Below are 20,943 nucleotides of genomic sequence, written 5' to 3' on the forward strand. Positions count from 1 at the left end.
AGTACAGTAGACATGTAACATCATTCATCTAGGCCATATATGTCAAACTCAAGGCCCGGGGGCCAAATCAGGCCCGTGAATGAATTATCTTTGGCCCGCGGGATGATATTTAATTAGTATTAGAACTGGCCCTCTGGTATATTGCACGGACCACCATAATACTACAAGTCCCACAATGCACTGCGAGTGCATTGTCACACGTGTATCGAGGGCCCGCAAGCGCAAGCATGCGTCTTCTCTTCACTATTGATCAGCAGTGAAAGTATATCACTTGAGGTCAACTTTCAGCTACCCCCCTCCCCGTGTGTTGAAACACAGTCCGGCCCTCGACTTGTACCAATTTCTTTATTTTGGCCCACTGTGTATTTGAGTTTGACATCCCTGATCTAGGCCATACTGTTTTCATGACCATTTTACATTTGCTCATTAGCTTCATTTTGTAGGCTACTATTTATATCAAACCCCTATGAAAAGGTTTCTCCAGGCTATAATAGTACTTTTTAATCAATGATAATCAAATGATAATTAGATTTATAAGCACTTTTTTACAAAACAATGAGTTAATAAACAGATCATCAGGGACAAAGCATACATGGGGACATGGGGTGTCCCCATGTCTCCATGTTGTCTCTGATGGTCGCCAATTTAAATAACTGATTATCTATTTATTCATTATTCCACAAATTGGCCACAATGTATTATAGAATTTTACTCTCTTTATAGAGGGTATGCGTGTGACATCATCATCAAACCCGGAAGTTATGCAGGAATGCCTACTGAGTGGCAAAAAACTATTTTCTGGCCTTGACAGCCCATACATCCACACATAAAAGTCCTATCTGATTGCATTAAACAACGTTAAACAATATTAAACTCACTTTGCATGTTGCTTTGCCACTCGATTTGCCACTCGATGTGCCATTCACTTTAAGCATGCGCATACCCTCTATTTGCATAATGGCATTTTCCTTTGTTTCTTCTTTATTGATTAATGAGGGAAGAATATGCTAATCAGTTTTCTGTACGCTGCATTCTAAACTTAGCCATTAGTCCGGCAGCCGACAGGCTTCTTTTGTGGGACATTTGGTACCTTTTTTATTGGCCTAAAATATTGTCTATATACATACATTCATGAATCCACTTGCTGACCGGCTGTCAGTATTGAGCAATTTTTTTATAGGGGTTTCTTGTGACCCTACCATTAACATCCTATGGCAGGCAAAATTGTCTTTCCTTGTGCTTTAAGTATAGCATGTGACATGTCAAACTAGGGTTTTTTCATGATTCTGAATCCATTCCAAGCATTAGTTTTGCACAAAAAACACTCCTTGGGATAAAAACGGACATAGACGTCATGACAAATGTGATGAGGTCAGCACATTTTGGGCACATTTGGTGTGTGGCTATGGCTGTGCTATGGCTGTGCTATAACTGTGCTATGGCTGTGCTATGGCTGTGCTATGGCTGTGCTATGGCTGTGCTATAACTGTGCTATGGCTGTGCTATGGCTGTGCTATAACTGTGCTATGGCTGTGCTATGGCTGTGCTATGGCTGTGCTATGGCTGTGCTATAACTGTGCTATGGCTGTGCTATGGCTGTGCTATGGCTGTGCTATGGCTGTGCTATGGCTGTGCTATGGCTGTGCTATAACTGTGCTATGGCTGTGCTATGGCTGTGCTATGGCTGTGCTATGGCTGTGCTATAACTGTGCTATGGCTGAGCGCTACAGGTTAGACCCGGTGGGGCTCACCTCCACACACAGTAAGGGTTATGGAACCAAACTTTGTACAAGAAGCCCCTATAAAAATAAAATACTGACAGCCGGTCTTCAAGTGGATTCATGAATGTATGTATATAGACAATATTTTAGACCAACAATGAATTCACTTCCCCCACTCACCTGAAAAATGCATGAGCGCTGGATGGTACTATTGGTTACGTGCTTCGTACTATTGTTTTTGAATGGTTCAGCCCTGAGGAAATGCATTAGTCCATGCATTAGTTAATTCCAGTTTTCAATCAGTATGCTAAAGCTGACCTAAACGTGACCTAACCTAAAACATACTTAGTTTAGCATGCAGCCTACAGAAACTAGCTAGTAGGATCTGCTTAATCATGGAGGAACTTTGTGAATGAGACCAGCGCAAAGTCGTGAAAACTGCACACACAAGAGCAGAACTATGCTGACGTACAGCATTCTCTTCGTCAGATTTATACATCTGCACCTTCCCCTGATTCTGGTTTTATACAGCTCAATTATTGCGGCACTGGCCACATTACGCACGAGTCGGTGTGACCATTATGCACGGCTGTGAATATTTATAGCTTCTGCACAGACTGCAAAGATGGGATCTCTCTGGTTTGGGATAATTGCATCTCTGACAGGCATGAATGTTGTAGTATTCTGTAACAAGTTTGTTAAGCACCTCATTGAGATGACTAATGGACTGTTAACATGGTCTATTGTTTTCAAGTACCCACAACAAAGCAGTAGTGTGCGTTAACAGCGAGAGCTCGGCTTGAGGGGTAGCTGTCCTACAGATAAAAAATAATGGGCGTCATTATTTTTATTCAAAATAAAATAAAAGTAATTTTGCTGGTCCACGGACCACCAAAGGTCCACGGACGACAGCTTTGAGACCCTTGGTAAAGGGTATCCCCATCCTGCGGACTCCTCCCTCATCCTGCGTTTGACTCCCTGCCGCTGATTAAAAGCCTCCGACAGATTAGCCATCCATAATTCATAAGAGTTTAATGGGAGCAATAAATGTCATCCTCACCTTGCCTTGCATGTGACAGTGACAGACGCACGGCTCTAGTGGAAGCAATCAGGAGAATCATCAGCAGAAAGTAGCTGAACGCCGGCAGAAAAAAAAAAAGGCACTAAGTGATGTTCGGCTGGTAACCTGGTTGTAATGTGTCCCTTCAAACCATGATCTCCCTGAACCACAGAGAGAGAGAGAGAGAGAGCGAGAGAGACAGACATTAATTGGATTTGTTTTCCAGCCGGCAGAGCAGATGGAGAAAATACACAGTATTTTACTGATCCCAGGGGAGAGTATAATAATGCACATACACTAGATCCTGCTACAGCAATATGTGCAGGACCGCCCACCGGGAATGAGCCTAGGCTTCTTTATGTTCAAAACCTTTTATCTCATGACCTCATTTCAGATGTCATGTGGCATAAAAAGAATGTACCATGCGGATTGTATGTTGTTTGTTTGTTGAAATAATGATAATGGATTACCTTCACACTACGTACAGCACACGACTTTCAGTCATTACCTGAATGATGCATTGCAGCATCAGTTCTCTTAGAAATTAATGTCACAACAGTGGTGCAGGAAATGCATGAGGAGCACGCGACGCGGTGCGGTTCAAAGTGCAGCGCATTCGTTACAGTTGCACGTTTGTCAAGGCAAAACGGTCTCTTACGTAACCTGATCATCCCTCCGTCCCAGGGAACTACTACGGCACGCCGCGACCCGTCCACATCAGTCCCGAGAGCCCGCCCATCACCTACCAGGAGCACCGAAACCTGCTCCGGAAGTTCCGAACGCGCAGCAAGTCCCTCAGCAACCTGGAAAAGACAGCAGACGAGGCAGACAACAGTGAGGAGGACTCCGGCTTATCAGGCAAGTCTGACTTCAGCAGATAGAGATCGGTGCAGAGCGAGCGAGGGGCACCGTACGATGACTAAGAGGACTGCCGTTACAGGGACTGTGATAAGTTGTTGATGTCATATCAGATTCAGAGCTAGTGCAGTAACGTGACAGCAGGATACCCCGGAGTCCTCCCATGGGTCTATACTTGGTCCGCTTATTTTTTTCCCTTTCTCTTTTCCCTCCCATCTCTTTGCTGAAAACAGCTGATCTACAAGCCTATGGGCTATTTTTGCTGAATGTTAATTTAATAAAGTTAATATAGGAGCAAAATCTGTATCTTTAAGGGGAAGCTCCCTTGTTAAGGGCTGTACAGGATACCCTGAAGAAGGCAGTTGTACCTGCTGAAACGTTGGTTCCTGCTCTGCATCCTAATAAATAATCGGCACTTTGGCTATCAGTGTGTGCGGCCACTCTTTTGTCTTTTTAAGACTCTTTAGACATGTTTCTGCCGTGAGCTGGCACCACTACTAAGACTGGTGTGCGTTTAGCATCCTCCTTCACAAGGGCTGTACAGTAACCAGCAGCTAGATAACTGCAGTGTCCCTCTATCTATAGCCACTGTCGCTGACACCCAAATTAATCAATCATTGGAACAATTAGTATGCCACTGTCTCTCTGTGGAGTAATGGCCACATCGATTGCTGGATCACTTCCACAAGAAGGTCAGTCTGCCCTGAGGTGTGGAGGCATGGAGGCAAGCAGATAGTACTGTAGACATGCACCCACCCACCCAGACAGGCATGCACCCACACAGACAGGCATGCACCCACACAGACAGGCATGCACCCACACAGACAAGCATGCACCCACACAGACATGCATGCACCCACACAGACAGGCATGCACCCACACAGACATGCATGCACCCACACAGACATGCATGCACCCACCCAGACAGGCATGCACCCACACAGACATGCATGCACCCACACAGACAGGCATGCACCCACACAGACAGGCATACACCCACACAGACAGGCATGCACCCACACAGACAGGCATGCACCCACACAGACAAGCATGCACCCACACAGACATGCATGCACCCACACAGACAGGCATGCACCCACACAGACATGCATGCACCCACACAGACATGCATGCACCCACCCAGACAGGCATGCACCCACACAGACAAGCATGCACCCACACAGACAGGCATGCACCCACACAGACAGGCATGCACCCACACAGACATGCATGCACCCACACAGACAAGCAAGCACCCAAACAGACATGTATGCACCCACACAGACATGCATGCACCCACACAGACAAGCATGCATCCACACAGACAGGCATGCACTCCAGAAGGTATAGGCAGGCATCTACACTCCCATGCAGGCAGGCTTTTACCCACCCAGGCAGCCAGTCAGTCAGGCAGCCGGTCAGGCATGCAGGCGGTTAGGTAGGGAAGGGAAGGGTGGAAACAAGGAGTATATTGATGGAGGTAACAAATCAGACTGTGTGGTGTGACAGGAAAGATAAGCAGGCTAGGTTTAGACGTAGACTGCTGGAGCTGCAGTGGCGAGATCACAGAGACACCAGCAGTGGAGGAACAGGGAGATCCACAGTCTGATAACAGGCAGAATGGCGGAGGTGAGGCAGAAAGGTAGCCTGGCACAGTGCCAGGCAGAGTGGGTGGTGTTCCACACAGGCAAGGAGGGAGATAATAACCAATGTGGCATTTGAAATAAGGACGCGGTCACGTCGGTTTGCCGGCGAGAATTCCCCCGAGGTCAAGACCTCTGCTGACTCATCTGCTGGACTGAAACTTGGGTCATGCCACTCCTTTGGCACGTGCTGCGGCAGTCGCCATGACACCCGTTGCCATGCTTGACGCCTTGTGGAGTCCTCTCCTCATGCCAATATAAGGCTCACAGCTGAAGGGCAGTCCCAAGGACAGCCAGGCAGAGAGATCTGCTTGTTTTCTCTCAGCTGTGTGGTGGAATATGCTCGATCACTCTCTGTCCCGCAGTGGGAGGAACAGGCTGCATGCTGACCTCAGGGTTTCACCGGGAACACCTAACAGAAGGTCTGCTGTTCTGCTTTCCACCATTGTAATGATGGGACTCGTACATTTAAAGTCCCTCTCCCACACATGTCCCATGGCACGGAATCATCTCTGTTCAATAAATGCCTCCCCCCCCCCCCCCCCCCCTCCAAAAGGTCCCTAAAGCACATTACCCTTTTCTTTGGTCTATATTTGCCCTCATTTAGTACTCCATACCTTAAATTATGCATAAGTTTGATCCTCCACAATTATTTATAGATAGATAGATAGATAGATAGATAGATAGATAGATAGATAGATAGATAGATAGATAGATAGATAGATAGATAGATAGATAGATAGATAGATAGATAGATAGATAGATAGATGGAGCGCTTGTTCTTTATTATCTCCACCAGGCCGAAGGCATGGGGAGAGAATATGTTTTGCACTCCGTCCGTGTGTACTGTATGTCCGTCCGTCTGTTCAAATTTTGAACACATTTTCTTATATTACTCCTCCAGATTCTGTCCAAAACTCCCGCAAATCGTTACACAGTATCTCTATAGTTGGTTAACATTGGCTTTCAAAGTTTGCAGGATTGGCCCGTTTTGAACAAAAACCCTAAAATCAGCAATTTACAATATATTCCACCCTTTTCCTGTTATAGCGCCACCAACAGGTGGATTTTTGCAAAACACATTTTTGGAACAAAATCCCTCAAATCATCCAATTGCCAACCAAGGCGTAAGAAGAAATGGCACCCTTTTCACATTGGCCTATTATAGCGCCACCAGGAGGCCACAACCTGACCTGGCCTGGTGGAGACCTGTGCCCCAAGGGGCACTTTATCTAGTTTATTATTATTTGTTATGCTGGAGCATTTTTGGAGTCCGATGCCTTGCTCCAGGTGTGCACCATAGATGTAGTACCAGTTTGTACCAGTAGTACTGTGCCGGAGATCAAACATCCTTTAAGATCATGGTCGGCCTCCAAGCCTGCCACAATTGAACCACTTTCAACCTATTGTGGACCTGTATTTTCCAGCAGATCTACAATCTCACAGCATTTAAGTCTTGTAGCTCTGCTTTTTCACTAGTCATTGTTTGAATAAGTATATTTAGGGTCCTTTGCTCCTTTTCTTTGAAGTTACAGGAGGCTCTGCAGGGGTCAGCAACAACGGTCTCCTAGACCATCATTCCCCTGGTCGGCCTCGGGGGTCCCACAGAGGGGATGGCAGGGAGATGGAGAACGGGGGAATACACAGCAGAGGCATCGCCAGGGCCAGGGGCTTTTTGCCGGACCACTGGGAACAGGCCTTCAGTGACCCAGGAGAGTACTATATAGAGTGAGTTACAACCACTATGTTGCACATAACTGCACACCATTGAGTTGCTGTTCAAAATGGCTTTAAATGCTACATTAGTCTGTAAGTTTTATGTCTACTGTCTCACTCTCCAGACAGAGAGAGGTAATTGCAATGATGTCTGAAAGTACAATACGATGGCAGAGGATGGGGCTCCAATTTCGTCGCCGCCATTACCCGAGACGTGGCCCGCAATTCAGCCGCTGCTCGAATATTACGAATATAGGAACTTGCTCTGTCCCTTAATGGTATTTTGGTCAAGTGTCGCCCTCTATCTTTTTTGCAGACACCGGTAATTGCGCCTAGAGGTGTGGGCATGGGCGTGTTGGCACGCTTTCCCCTAAATTGCTATTTTGGTCACAGACATTTGGGAAAGCGACAGTGGAGTTTAAAACCACCCGTAACTTATACCCGTAAGCCTCGCCAAATTAGTTTGGTAGAGCGGCACACACCTGCATGGAGATGTCCTTGGAGTAAGGCTGCGTCATCTCTCCTTATTCTCCTATACGCATCTCTCTTTGTAATTTTCCTATAATCAGCAGAGTGCCTGCATGCCACTTCCTTGTGTCCATTTTGTTTTTAATTGTATAGTCAAAGACGTTATTTGGTTTGTGCCATGAGGCATTGTGCGGCGTGTGCGATTCCACGCATTTGTTCATTCAGTTTAATACAATTGACCGACCTTTCCTTTTCGCTTGATACCGCTTCGTAGAGGCGGCCTACACAGCCGCACGATCTATATCCCGAATGAAAGCCCGAATTTCGTGTACATCTTTTTTTTTTAAATGAGCAAGATTTGAGCGAGTTGTGACTCAATGAAAAGACGAGTTTTCTTGGCTCTGTGTGGGTGAAGAAGAAAAAAAGAACGGCACGAGGGGGGATGTAATAGTCATGGATTGTAGCTTTAAAAAGATCCTGATTGTCGTTTATAAATATGCTCATAACAGACAAGCTGATCTCTCTTCTATTTCAAGTGTGTTCAATTCCAGTGGTGCCACATTTTCACCATTTTGACTCTGATGTGGATGTTGTTTTTGTTGTTGTTTTTGTCTCCAAGTCACAAACCCAAGAGGCCCAGCTGGTCCCAGAGTCCCCGACCGTCAAGCAGGGACGCAGTCTACAAAAATGAATGTGAGACTCCTTTGTGTGTTTCTGGTGCCGTGTTTCATTGCAGATGTAATTATGGGTTCATGGGTGACGCATTTCACTGTGGAACAGCCTAATTGAAACTACGCATTCATCATGGCAGGAAGTAACAGATGCTTGCCAGCTCGTTAATCAATTCAAATGAGATGGAATTTACTTGTAGTTGAATTGGGATGGGTGTAATAAAGCACACAGCACACATTATACAACTAAACTTTTGTTAGGTAAGCTACTTTTTCTAACCGATTTGAACCATCTGCTCCTCTATTTAAAGATAGTGTAAGATAGGTCTTAAATTATGTAAAATATCTGCTTGACTTTTCACTAACAGCGCTCTCTCTCTCTGCCTCTCCAGCTCTTTAGTGAATAGAAAATAAATGTTCATAAGAGTGAAATTGTGAAATTGAAAGTGATGACGCAAAGAAATGACTAGACAAAATGGAACGCTATAAAATTTAAGATAAATAATAAATGTTTTCTCTCTCCTGGGCCACACGGGCCGTGGCCCAGTCAGTTTAGAGCTTGCCCAGTTTAACTTCGAAGAGAGGGGCCGAAAAAACAAGAAAAACTACAAAAAGATTGCCTACTTTGGCAGCCCTTGTGCATGCAAATGTCTGTTAGTAGCAAACCACAGCATGAAAGCCACCTTTGTTTTCAATGGTCCCCCCATTAGCACGTCGGCAAAACCGTTATCACCTATCGGCCGGAGATGCGCTACATCCCTCCCCCATTTGCACAGTCACTCATTTAATCCATGCTACGCGCCTGGTACCTTGGCGGGGAAAAAGGTGGATAGCAGTGATTACTGTCGGAATATAGAGCTTTATCTTTTTAACAAAAAGCTTTTGTTAACCAAAACACATCACCTTTGATATTAAACACATGAACCCTAGCGCCCCTATCCTGGGGCTAGCATTCAGCCAAAATAACAAACATTCAAGCCCCCACAGGGCTTTGCAAAGTGATTGTCCTCGATGAGTATCTCTAATTCTGTTTGGAAATCTGGGTCAGGTAGTATAGACCTATAGACCCGTTTCCAGCTGTATCTCTGTGAATTATTATTAGAAATGGACTAAAAATAACAAGAGCATGGTCTGATGTATGAATACAACCAATATAACATTTCTCAACTAGTTCAACAGAGATTCATGGAACAGGGGTGTGTGTGTGTGTGTGTGTGTGTGTGGGGGGGGGGGGGGGGGATCAATTCTGGAGTAAAATGTATAGTCTCTATTGTATTGTATGGTTGTCAGACCAGCCTCATCTATCATTTGATGAATAGCTTGTTATGTAGGACTTGGACTGCAGTGGGATGCGGCTTATTCCATTCCCCATCTAATGTAACACAACATTCCAGTAATAATATTAGGGTACGTGAAGTATACTTCGCAAGCAGGGACGTTCATCTGGTTAACAGATTCAGTTAACTATTTGGAGCTGTGCTATATACTGTACATTTAGTATGCTCACTGATTACCATTTCACCCTACAAAGAAAACCGTAAGGAAACACAAAGAAACCATCTAATGTTCAGCATTTAAGATGAATACTTTGTCATATGACGATGTTGCACGCTGAAAATAGCTGATCTACAAGCTCACAGTGAGCTATTTGCAGCACACAACACATCGTCATACAAATTCCGTTCATGGTGATTTTTAATTTGTTTACGTAAAGAAGGTAAAAAATAAGATTAACCCATTCTGACCGGGCACCCATTTTGGTGTCGGCATCATGTTATGCTTTAGCTATTGAAAAATAGCAGATCTACAAGCTCATATCGCGCCACCGAGTGGCGCGATACGAGCTTGTAGGTCTGCTATTTTGGAAAAAAAAAAAAAAACGACTGACATTTTTAGAATCTGATCTCAGGTCAGAATGGGTTCATCAGACCAGTGTGTGTCCGGCGGAAACCTCGTGTGAATCTGATCTCAGGTCAGAATGGGTTAAGGCCTATAGGCCCAAACCCCTGGTGTTGAGGCGGGCACTGTTCCAGGCATGCCAAGGAGCATCATGTGGTAGTAGGACAATCAGTGACACATTTTTATAATCTTGTTATGTGCTCAGCTGGTAAAGAATAGAATGAGGACATAACGTGATGTGCCGTATTTGTGCAATGTGGCTTATTATAAACAGCAAGAGACCAATCATATCCTACATTAATGACATGAGTGGAAGCCTCTCACTGAGCTGCAGTGCACTCCTTCAGCCACTAGGAGGCAGTGTAGCTCAGGCAGAGAGTGTGTGTTGACTAAAAAGATGAATTGTGTTTCAGTAAACCTTTTTGAGTGGTGCAACCACTCGTATAGACAGCTATGTGTGTCTCTGGCTGGCTGTGTCCGTCCCTGGCTGGCAGGCTGGCTGGCAGGCTGGCTGGCTGGGTCTGTCCGAGCACAAAAATAGCTTTGATTTGGGGTGTTACAGACAGTACAGTACAGTACAGTAGAGGGCCCACCTGGGGACCCCCACACGGTAACTGTCATTTCTCAACCATTTCGGACGGGGTGGCTCACCGGAACCGGCCCCCTGGGCGTTCCTGGGGGTCTGGATGTTCCGGGGACCCCCGGTGGACCCCCCGGGGACCCCCACACGGTAACTCTGACATTTCTCAACCGTTTCAGACGTGGGGCTGCTCGCGGGATTCGGGCCGGCACCCTGGCCGCGTTCTTGTGGGTCTGGAACTTACGGGGACCCCCACACGGACCCCTACACAATCATGCACTTACCTAAAAATCCTGTAAAGAGAAATTAATGGCCACTCCTTGGGTTACATTTAGTTATTATACGTATATATTATATGTTTAATAGTTGGGTAATCTATTTATTATTTATTAATACATTTCATTATGCTTTAAGTAGCATATGATGTTTCAAACTAGGGGGTTTTCATGATTCTGCATCCATTCCACTCCATTACACTCCTTGGCCTAAATTCGGCCATAAGCCACTTGCCAAAATGTGATGACATCATCACATTTGTGATGACGGCTATGATGACTCCGCTGAGAAACGGACCTATGCTCTCCGCGGTCACAGAAGAATGATTGAATGATGCCACGTGCACATCACGTGCACGCGCATGCATGTGCACATAGCCACTCAGCTCGTGCTAGTTGAAATACTGTATTAAAAGATATGATGGAAAACCAGCTATTCTAATGTAATTATATTTCTTATTATGTAGTTGCATTGTAAATTAGTTGTTTTTTCTTTTAGTTTCAATTAATTATTTTTCTTTTAGTTTTATATAAAAGTCATATATAGGTACTCACCCATAAGTAGGCCTACTCTATGAGTGACTATAATAACAGAAAAAGCAACACTAGCGCAATGATAGCCACAATCAGGAGCTGATATTTATATATATTATTTTGGTCTATGGACTTATTGGTAGAGAACGTAAACTCACATTTGTAATGATTGCCTAAGTCGACAGGCACACACTTCGTTTAGGCACGAAACAAAGTTTCCTCTTGAATCTGGACACATGTCTTCTTCGGTGGGTCGTCATCTAGACATTCACATGCAGTTGACTATAGCAGCAGAATAATACTAGGCTAAGCTACCTGCATGGCCGTTTAGTGTAACTGAGGATGTGAAGTGACTGAGAACATCGGGTAATGTTATGCAAAGCATAACAAAGGAGCCTAAATGGTTGAAATACTAACCGTAACATAATTATAACACACCTCCAATTACAGTTTATTTGATTTATTTGAGACATTTCATATATTGAAATGTCAAAAGGTTAACTGATTATTATGATCCATTTGTAACTCTTAAGCTGCGTTCAGACCTGAATATATATATATATATATACGCCTCGGTTCGTCCCGTTTGTGCCGTGCCAGGTCACGCCACGCCCGTTCACGCAACTTCTTGTCTTTGCATTGACTTTGTATGTAATCGTGCCGATCTAACCATCCAAGTCTGAAAGTACATTTTCAGAGTGAAATTACCACTGAGGATTTTACTGTGCATTGCTCTTCTGACCTGGGGACTGGATTATGTTACTTAACATCGATCTTAAAGATGGTAATCTGCAGACACACAGTCTGTGCACCATTAAAGTGCTAGTGTTAATGGTGCTCACGGTTTCTCGCTAAGTGCCATCTGGTCATTGCCATTGGTTGTGACTCTGTCTCCTCCTCTCTCACTTCAAACATCTCTCCTCTGTATCTCTGATGGTATCTGTGATGGTGGGTGGTGTCTCTAATGTGGTGTCTCCGATCTTGTCACTGATGGTATCTCTGTCTTACCTCTGCACTGACGTGGACATTTTGACGTCTGTGCATTGGAGGTAAGCACCTGCTGTGTCCTCTCAGGGTTCACAGACCAGCCAGAGGAGCTCCGGGGTTACCCGATCCACACATGCATCGTCAAGGGTTCCAGAGGGTTTGGTTTCAACATCGTGGGAGGCAGCAGACACCAGGAGTTCCTTCAAGTATACAGTGTGACGCCAGGGGGGCCCTCTGCACTCAAGACAGGTATGTAGAGTGAAATATGTTTTACACAGACAGATCCAGCATGAATTAGGCATTATATATACAGTATATAGTGCAGGCTTTCGGGCACTGGAATTGTTATTAAAACTCTCACGTCCTTAGATGTTCTAAAATCACTGTAAACCACAGGCTGGTATGTAGAGTGAAATATGTTTTACACAGATATATCCAGCATGAATTAGGCATTATATATATAGTGCAGGCTTTCGGGCACTGGAATTGTTATTAAAACTCTCACGTCCTTAGCTGTTCTAAAATCACTGTAAACCACAGGCTCTTGGTAAAATAAATGGAAAATTGTGCTTTTGTAGAGGCCTAGCGCCTTTATCCAAACACATTACATGAACCAATTCACACACGGCCGACTGAGGCAAGGCACCAACCTGGTCATAGGGAACAGTTAAAGATTCAGTATCTTTCTCAAGGACACTTGAACACTAACCCAGAGGGAGCTGGGGATCAGTATCTTTCTCAAGGACACTTGAACACTAACCCAGAGGGAGCTGGGGGTCGATAACCGCAAACCTTACCATTGCCAAGTGTCTGCTCTACTTCCTGAGTCACTGCTGCCCTCTAGGGGCCACATATCCTTCATTTAGCAAGATAGCCTTCTCCGGGATTAAAAGACTTGCATCCGGGGGCACGGTGGCACAGTTGGTAGTGCTGTCGCCTCACAGCTAGAAGGTCCTGGGTTCTATTCCCGCTCGGGACGCTGTGTGTGCTGGGGGCGTGTTTCCTCCTCCGCGTCATCAGTGCCCATACCCGAAGGCAGGGTTGGCAAAAGGGCCTTTCTGTGTGGAGTTCTTACATGCAAACTTTGCAAACATGCAGTAATCCTGCTCTCTGAACTGCCTCCCCCTGGCCAGCCAGGGCGCCTGATGGAGGGGAAAGGAACTGGTTGGAATAACGTGTTCCTTACACGCGCTACGTCCAACCAGGGAAACTCCCCCCTGTCAGGTGTAAAGGAGCAACTTGGACACTCAGGCATGAAGGAAGCATGAGTTCAAGTCCGTTTCTCTCCCCATGTCCCCCATATATGGGGACTAGGTTGGCGGAGAGTGTGTAGAGCCCAGGATCACATTAGATAATTGACACGGGGTGAAAAAATTGACACAGATACAGGAAATCAAACGTTTGGGAGTCTTGCTTTCCCCTTGTCGTATTCTTTCAGTAGAATTAAGCTGTTGTTGACATCCTGATGTAATGTATGGTAATTAATTGACGAAGAATCATTTCAAAATATGATTTACACCTTTTGAAAAAGTGATGCACAGTGACAGAGAATTTGCCATCACCTAAAGGTAATTTGAATACACTGAATTAGTCTAGACGAGCTTTGAAGCTCTGAGTCCTTTTCATCCGTGTACTGGTGTGCACGTTAAATAAACTTCAACAAAGAGAACTTGCTTGCCTCCTGATTCCTCACGCGTTTAGAGTGTGTAAAACCTGCCCACAGACACAAGGACACACACACACACACACACACACACACACACACACACACACACACACACACACACACACACACAGTGTGCACATACCCGAAGGCAGGGTTGGCAAAAGGGCCTTTCTGTGTGGAGTTCTTACATGCAAACTTTGCAAACATGCAGTAATCCTGCTCTCTGAACTGCCTCCCCCTGGCCAGCCAGGGCGCCTGATGGAGGGGAAAGGAACTGGTTGGAATAACGTGTTCCTTACACGCGCTACGTCCAACCAGGGAAACTCCCCCCTGTCAGGTGTAAAGGAGCAACTTGGACACTCAGGCATGAAGGAAGCATGAGTTCAAGTCCGTTTCTCTCCCCATGTCCCCCATATATGGGGACTAGGTTGGCGGAGAGTGTGTAGAGCCCAGGATCACATTAGATAATTGACACGGGGTGAAAAAATTGACACAGATACAGGAAATCAAACGTTTGGGAGTCTTGCTTTCCCCTTGTCGTATTCTTTCAGTAGAATTAAGCTGTTGTTGACATCCTGATGTAATGTATGGTAATTAATTGACGAAGAATCATTTCAAAATATGATTTACACCTTTTGAAAAAGTGATGCACAGTGACAGAGAATTTGCCATCACCTAAAGGTAATTTGAATACACTGAATTAGTCTAGACGAGCTTTGAAGCTCTGAGTCCTTTTCATCCGTGTACTGGTGTGCACGTTAAATAAACTTCAACAAAGAGAACTTGCTTGCCTCCTGATTCCTCACGCGTTTAGAGTGTGTAAAACCTGCCCACAGACACAAGGACACACACACACACACACACACACACACACACACACACACACACACACACACACACACACACACACACACACACACAGCACAGCACAGGGTTTCCCCTTCTGGAGCCAAAAGAGGCACACTGCAGTAGCTGTACCAATACTGTTGAAGTGTCTGGCTATAGGGGATTTTCTCATCTTTTGTTTCCGATAGTGCTTTTATGTTCTGCGATTCTGGTTCTTAATCCACTTTGGTCGAGAACTCCTTTTGGTGTTAGCATTATGTTATGCTTTAGCTATTTAAAAATATCAGATCTACAAGCTCATAGCGCGCCACCGAGTGGCGCGCTATGAGCTTGTAGGTCTGCTATTTTTGAAAAATCGAAGAACGACTGACATAGAAACATAGCTTTTTCAGAAAACTGTCAGGATGCAGAAGACATGTTTAGAATCTGATCTAAGGTCAGAATGGGTTGAAAGGAGATAGACTACATATTTTGTCCTTTTGAGTCGAGCAAGCATTTCCCTTGAAGGGAGTTCTCTATGCAGTATGCACACACTTAAGTTGGGCACCTTCCCTATACTTCCTTCCCAGGTGTTTACCCATGCTAATGAAGGCTCCGTTCCATTCTGGTCAAACAGAGTCAGGGTATATGCCATTGTGCATGTTGGCTCTACACTGGAAACACTCTGCTACACCAGTGGGTCTCAAAGTGTCCTTGAGTGGGTTACAAATGGCCCCGCTGGCCGTACGGGTGTGTAACTCTATGAGAGTGTGCAAATTAAATGGAACCAAATGGACCCGTAAGGAAGAGACTAGTGCGTCCCCAGAGCGATACTCCTCTCCTTCTTCTTTTCCTTTTGGCTTTTCCCTTCAGGGGTCGCCACAGCCAATAATCTGCCTCCATCTCTCCCTGTCCTCATGCCTCCCCTTAATTCTCTCACACCAACTAACTTCATGTCCTCTTTCACTGCATCCATACATCTTCTCTTTGGTCTTCCTCTATAGGCCTCCTGCCTGGCAGTTCCGACCTCAACATCCTTCTACCACTATCCCTCCTCTGTACGTGTCCAAACCATCTCAGTCTGGCCTCTACGGCTTTATCTCAAAAACATCTGACGTGCGCTGCTGTCCCTCTGATGTACTCGTACTCCCAGAGAGAACCTCAACATTTTAGTCTCTGCTACCTCCAGAGCTGCTTCCTGTCTTTTCCTGTCTCTAAACCATACAACATACTTAGCTGGTTCCAGAGCGATACTAAGTTGATCAAATCTGTACTTCTTTTATTTTTGTGCAGGGAGAGAGAACCACCCTGATGTGTTACGTTATCAGCCTGTCAGTGTACAGTACTGTGTTTTCACAGGCGAATAAACACGCCACTACTTTGTCAGCAGTGAGGCAGATTGCTTTGTTTGAACATATAGGCTGGTCGAGGTTCACTAATTACTTGGTAAGTAAATAGTCAGAGACGATGCTAGTTGGAAATGCGTGCCTCACCCAGTTATGCAACACCTGTGCGTCATCAATCGATTATTTTCCTATAGCGATTATTAAGCTAATCAATTACTTTTTCGATTCACAGAATAATCGGAAATTGACGATCTATACATGTTCAAAAGAAGCCACGATGTATTGTGAGCTTGTAGAATGACTATTTTCACTGTGTTTGAATTTGTTTGACTTTTTACCTATAACGATATGCCCCAAATATTGATTGATTATTACTTACTTATTGTATTAAATGATCAATTACTTTAAATAATTGGTCAAATCGATACTATGGACGCAAATATTCACGTTCACGACCATGCCCAGCGTCCGTTCACGACCATGCCCAGCGTCCGTTCACGACCATGCCCAGCGTCCGTTCACGACCATGCCCAGCGTCCGTTCATGTCACGTCTTGTGGAGCGACACCGCCATGCGACACCGCCATGTGACGGCTTTGTCTTGAAGCTGGTTTGCTCAGAGCTCCGGATCAGCTGCTGTGTTTCTTCTTCGTTTTCTTTTAATTCTCTCCTGTCGTGTTTCTTTTTAGCCGGTGTCCCAAACTTTGGGACCGTGACATTGTTCCACTTGTCGAATGCACACTTTTTGCTCAGGAGGAAGGCTTCCTGATTGGGAGCACGGCCCAAGAAGTCCTTCAGCATCTCATAGGGGTCCTTAGAAGAACCAGGCTCCAGGATGCACTTCCTGTAGTACAAACCCACCTCAGGGTTCATGACTCCTTCCTGTTTGAAACGGCTGTGGAACATGTCCGTGGAGAACACCTCTCCCCACAGGTAGATATAGTAATTTGCATCAAATATATATGCGTAAATCGATAGGATATCGTATGCTGGTCGTATGTCGATCCCCTGAAAACCAGGGACTTTTAGCATCTCCTTCTTAAGTCTGGCATGTACCTCAGCCGGTTCCAAACCAGTCTGGGTGTGAAGAGCATGGTCAAATTTGGCTATGACTATACTTTGACGTGTCGTCCACCCATGGCCCTGTGGCGAGTTTATGAGATCGTTCAACAGGTCGTCGGGAATCGGAGCTCCCGTCCTGTAGTGTTTGGATATCCTCTGCAGTGGTTCCTTCTCCCAGGCCCAGTTCTCCAACATCTGGGACGGAACCTCGACAAAGTCCCAGTCCATCGTGCCGAATGTGTTGAATACGGCGTAGTCGGCCTGAGAACATAGGAGGTGCATAACGTGACCAAACTCGTGGAAGTAGATCACCACGTCGTCATGCGTCAGGAGGGAGGGGGCGTTGGCCGTGGGTCCCTTAAACTTGGTAATCAAGGCGGCGATAGCCATCCGCCTGCTCCCGTCAGGCAGCAGACAGCTGGGCTGCAGGGGGAGGCACCATCCCGCAACACCCCGCTCAACCGACTTTCCCTTTCTGGCGAACAGGTCCAGGTAGAACTGTCCCAGCGTCTGCCCAGAGGCGCTGTCGGTGACGCCGTACACGGTGACTGTGGGGTGCCACACGGGGGCGCCGTTCACCCGTCTGAACGACACGCCCAGCAGGTCCTGGCAGATGTCCAGCAGACCCCGGGTCACGACCTCCACTGGAAAATACTCCTGTGACTTTTGGTTAATGCTGGCTCTGGTGGACCTGCAGTGGTCAAGTGCTGTGTTGGGCTCCAGCTTGAGGGCCAGCTCGTCCAGGAACGTGGAGACCGTTGTGGCAGACTTTGCCATGTTCCACCTCAAGGCGTAGTCTGCGTAGGTTTTGAAGCCCAGCAAAGCACTCTTCTGAGCGCGTAAGATGGGAAATTTGTTGATATTTACCGTTGATAGCTTGTTATTAATGCACTTTATCTGGTTTTGTTTCTCTTTGGGGAGAAGCATTCCTCTTCTTGTTGCCTCCATGTTTGTCTCCAGATATGTCTCTATGCGTGCCTCTGTATTAAGACTGTCTGCATCCACCTCCACGCGCTTCATCTTGTCTTGTAGTTCCCTGATACTTTCCCCAAGCAGTCTCTCCATGTGTCGCTTATCCTCCGTGGTAAGAGCGTCTTCGTCCACCTTCATCCCCAGAGCCACTATCCTCTGGTAGATGTCCTTTCTCATGCTCATGTCGTCGTCAAACTCAGACAGCTGCTTATGTGCGACTGCGCTGGCACGCCTCACCCTCCGACTGGGTGCCACGTACCAGGGGAAGGTCAACATGGTCCTCTGGACAGCGTACTCTGTCTCGGCGTGGGCCAGAGCCTTCAGGGTGTTGTCCAAGGTGACGCTGCCCAGGTCCAGGGAGCCCACGGCGTCGTGCACCTTCCTGCTCCTGGCGATGAGCTTGTCGGTCATCTGTTGGAACTGACTGGGCCTGAGATCCCAGCGCAGGTGGTTTGGGACCGTGACATTGTTCCACTTGTCAAATGCACACTTTTTGCTCAGGAGGAAGGCTTCCTGATTGGGAGCACGGCCCAAGAAGTCCTTCAGCATCTCATAGGGGTCCTTAGAAGAACCAGGCTCCAGGATGCACTTCCTGTAGTCCAAACCCACCTCAGGGTTCATGACTCCTTCCTGTTTGAAACGGCTGTGGAACATGTCCGTGGAGAACACCTCTCCCCACAGGTAGGTATAGGAAGTTGCATCAAATCTATGTGCCAAAGTGGGGTTCGATAGGATATCGTATGCTGGTATGTCGATCCCCTGAAAACCAGGGACTTTTAGCATCTCCTCGTTAAGTCTGGCATGTACCTCAGCCGGTTCCAAACCAGTCTGGGTGTGAAGAGCATGGTCAAATTTGGCTATGACTATACTTTGACGTGTCGTCCACCCATGGCCCTGTGGCGAGTTTATGAGATCGTTCAACAGGTCGTCGGGAATCGGAGCTCCCGTCCTGTAGTGTTTGGATATCCTCTGCAGTGGTTCCTTCTCCCAGGCCCAGTTCTCCAACATCTGGGACGGAACCTCGACAAAGTCCCAGTCCATCGTGCCGAATGTGTTGAATACGGTGTAGTCGGCCTGAGAACAGAGGAGGTGCATAACGTGACCAAACTCGCGGAAGTAGATCACCACGTCGTCATGCGTCAGGAGGGAGGGGGCGTTGGCCGTGGGTCCCTTAAACTTGGTCATCAAGGCGGCGATAGCCATCCGCCTGCTCCCGTCAGGCAGCAGACAGCTGGGCTGCAGGGGGAGGCACCATCCCTCAACATCCCACTCAACCAACTTTCCCTTTCTGGCGAACAGGTCCAGGTAGAACTGTCCCAGCGTCTGCCCAGAGGCGCTGTCGGTGACGCCGTACACGGTGACTGTGGGGTGCCACACGGGGGCGCCGTTCACCCGTCTGAACGACACGCCCAGCAGGTCCTGGCAGATGTCCAGCAGACCCCGGGTCACGACCTCCACTGGAAAATACTCCTGTGACTTTTGGTTAATGCTGGCTCTGGTGGACCTGCAGTGGTCAAGTGCTGTGTTGGGCTCCAGCTTGAGGGCCAGCTCGTCCAGGAACGTGGAGACCGTTGTGGCAGACTTTGCCATGTTCCACCTCAAGGCGTAGTCTGCGTAGGTTTTGAAGCCCAGCAAAGCACTCTTCTGAGCGCGTAGCGTCCCCTGCACCAAGATGGGAGATTTCTTGATATTTACCGGTAATAGCATGTTATTAATGCACTTTATCTGGTTTTGTTTCTCTTTGGGGAGAAGCATTCCTCTTCTTCTTGCCTCCATGTTTGTCTCCAGATATGTCTCTATGCGTGCCTCTGTATTAAGACTGTCTGCATCCACCTCCACGCGCTTCATCTTGTCTTGTAGTTCCCTGATACTTTCCCCAAGCAGTCTCTCCATGTGTCGCTTATCCTCCGTGGTAAGAGCGTCTTCGTCCACCTTCATCCCCAGAGCCACTATCCTCTGGTAGATGTCCTTTCTCATGCTCATGTCGTCGTCAAACTCAGACAGCTGCTCATGTGCGAATGCGCTGGCACGCCTCACCCTCCGACTGGGTGCCACGTACCAGGGGAAGGTCAACATGGTCCTCTGGACAGCGTACTCTGTCTCGGCGTGGGCCAGAGCCTTCAGGGTGTTGTCCAAGGTGACGCTGCCCAGGTCCAGGGAGCCCACGGCGTCGTGCACCTTCCTGTTCCTGGCGATGAGCTTGTCGGTCATCTGTTGGAACTGACTGGGCCTGAGATCCCAGCGCAGGTGGTTCTCGTTGCAAACGCGAGGAGGAGGAGGGCTGCTGAAAGCCAGCTCCCCTGTGGGTCCTGTGTTAGTGGGAAGCAATGGCATTGTTGTTTGAGCTCTCTGTGAGTTGGACGAGGCAGAGCTTTGGAGGGTTGCTTTGAGCTCTCTGTGAGTTGGACCAGGCAGAGCTTTGGAGGGTTGCTTTGCCTGTGCTGCCATGCATGGTCAGCCAGGAACGTTAACATTAGCTGGGAATATGATGACATCAGCGATCTCCATATATGGACACGATGTCACACTGACTGGGGAGTGTTTTTATTGATTCACAGAGAAGATTGTGTGCACATCTCAATGCCTATATTTAGGCCAGGTGCTGGACGTGTCAGGCTTCCAGGCAAACATCAAGGAAGAGAAAGGACAGAATGCACGTAA

At 46.9% G+C, this 20,943-nt stretch overlaps 2 protein-coding genes across 2 annotated transcripts in view; one reads left to right on the forward strand and one right to left on the reverse strand.

Moving 5' to 3' along the window:
* The window catches only part of magixb (MAGI family member, X-linked b), a gene marked incomplete at both ends in the record, with an annotated part of 80,564 nt that overhangs the window by 31,472 nt on the left and 28,149 nt on the right, over positions 1 to 20,943 (forward strand). Inside the window, 4 exons of the mRNA XM_083769824.1 lie at positions 3,466 to 3,639; positions 6,812 to 7,010; positions 8,086 to 8,159; positions 12,500 to 12,661. Of these exons, the coding sequence (XP_083625950.1) occupies positions 3,466 to 3,639; positions 6,812 to 7,010; positions 8,086 to 8,159; positions 12,500 to 12,661 (609 nt within the window). The remainder of the gene's footprint in view (positions 1 to 3,465; positions 3,640 to 6,811; positions 7,011 to 8,085; positions 8,160 to 12,499; positions 12,662 to 20,943) is intronic.
* Positions 16,768 to 20,616, reverse strand: LOC310861281 (uncharacterized protein; the record flags this gene model as incomplete). The annotated part of the gene is made up of 1 exon (XM_083768680.1): positions 16,768 to 20,616. The coding sequence occupies one exon, from the start codon at positions 20,614 to 20,616 to the stop codon at positions 16,768 to 16,770; it is 3,849 nt and encodes a 1,282-aa protein (XP_083624806.1).

This window comes from Protomyctophum parallelum, assembly GCF_964188405.1.
Source record: "Protomyctophum parallelum genome assembly, chromosome: 7".
In the NCBI taxonomy this organism is placed as follows: domain Eukaryota; kingdom Metazoa; phylum Chordata; class Actinopteri; order Myctophiformes; family Myctophidae; genus Protomyctophum; species Protomyctophum parallelum.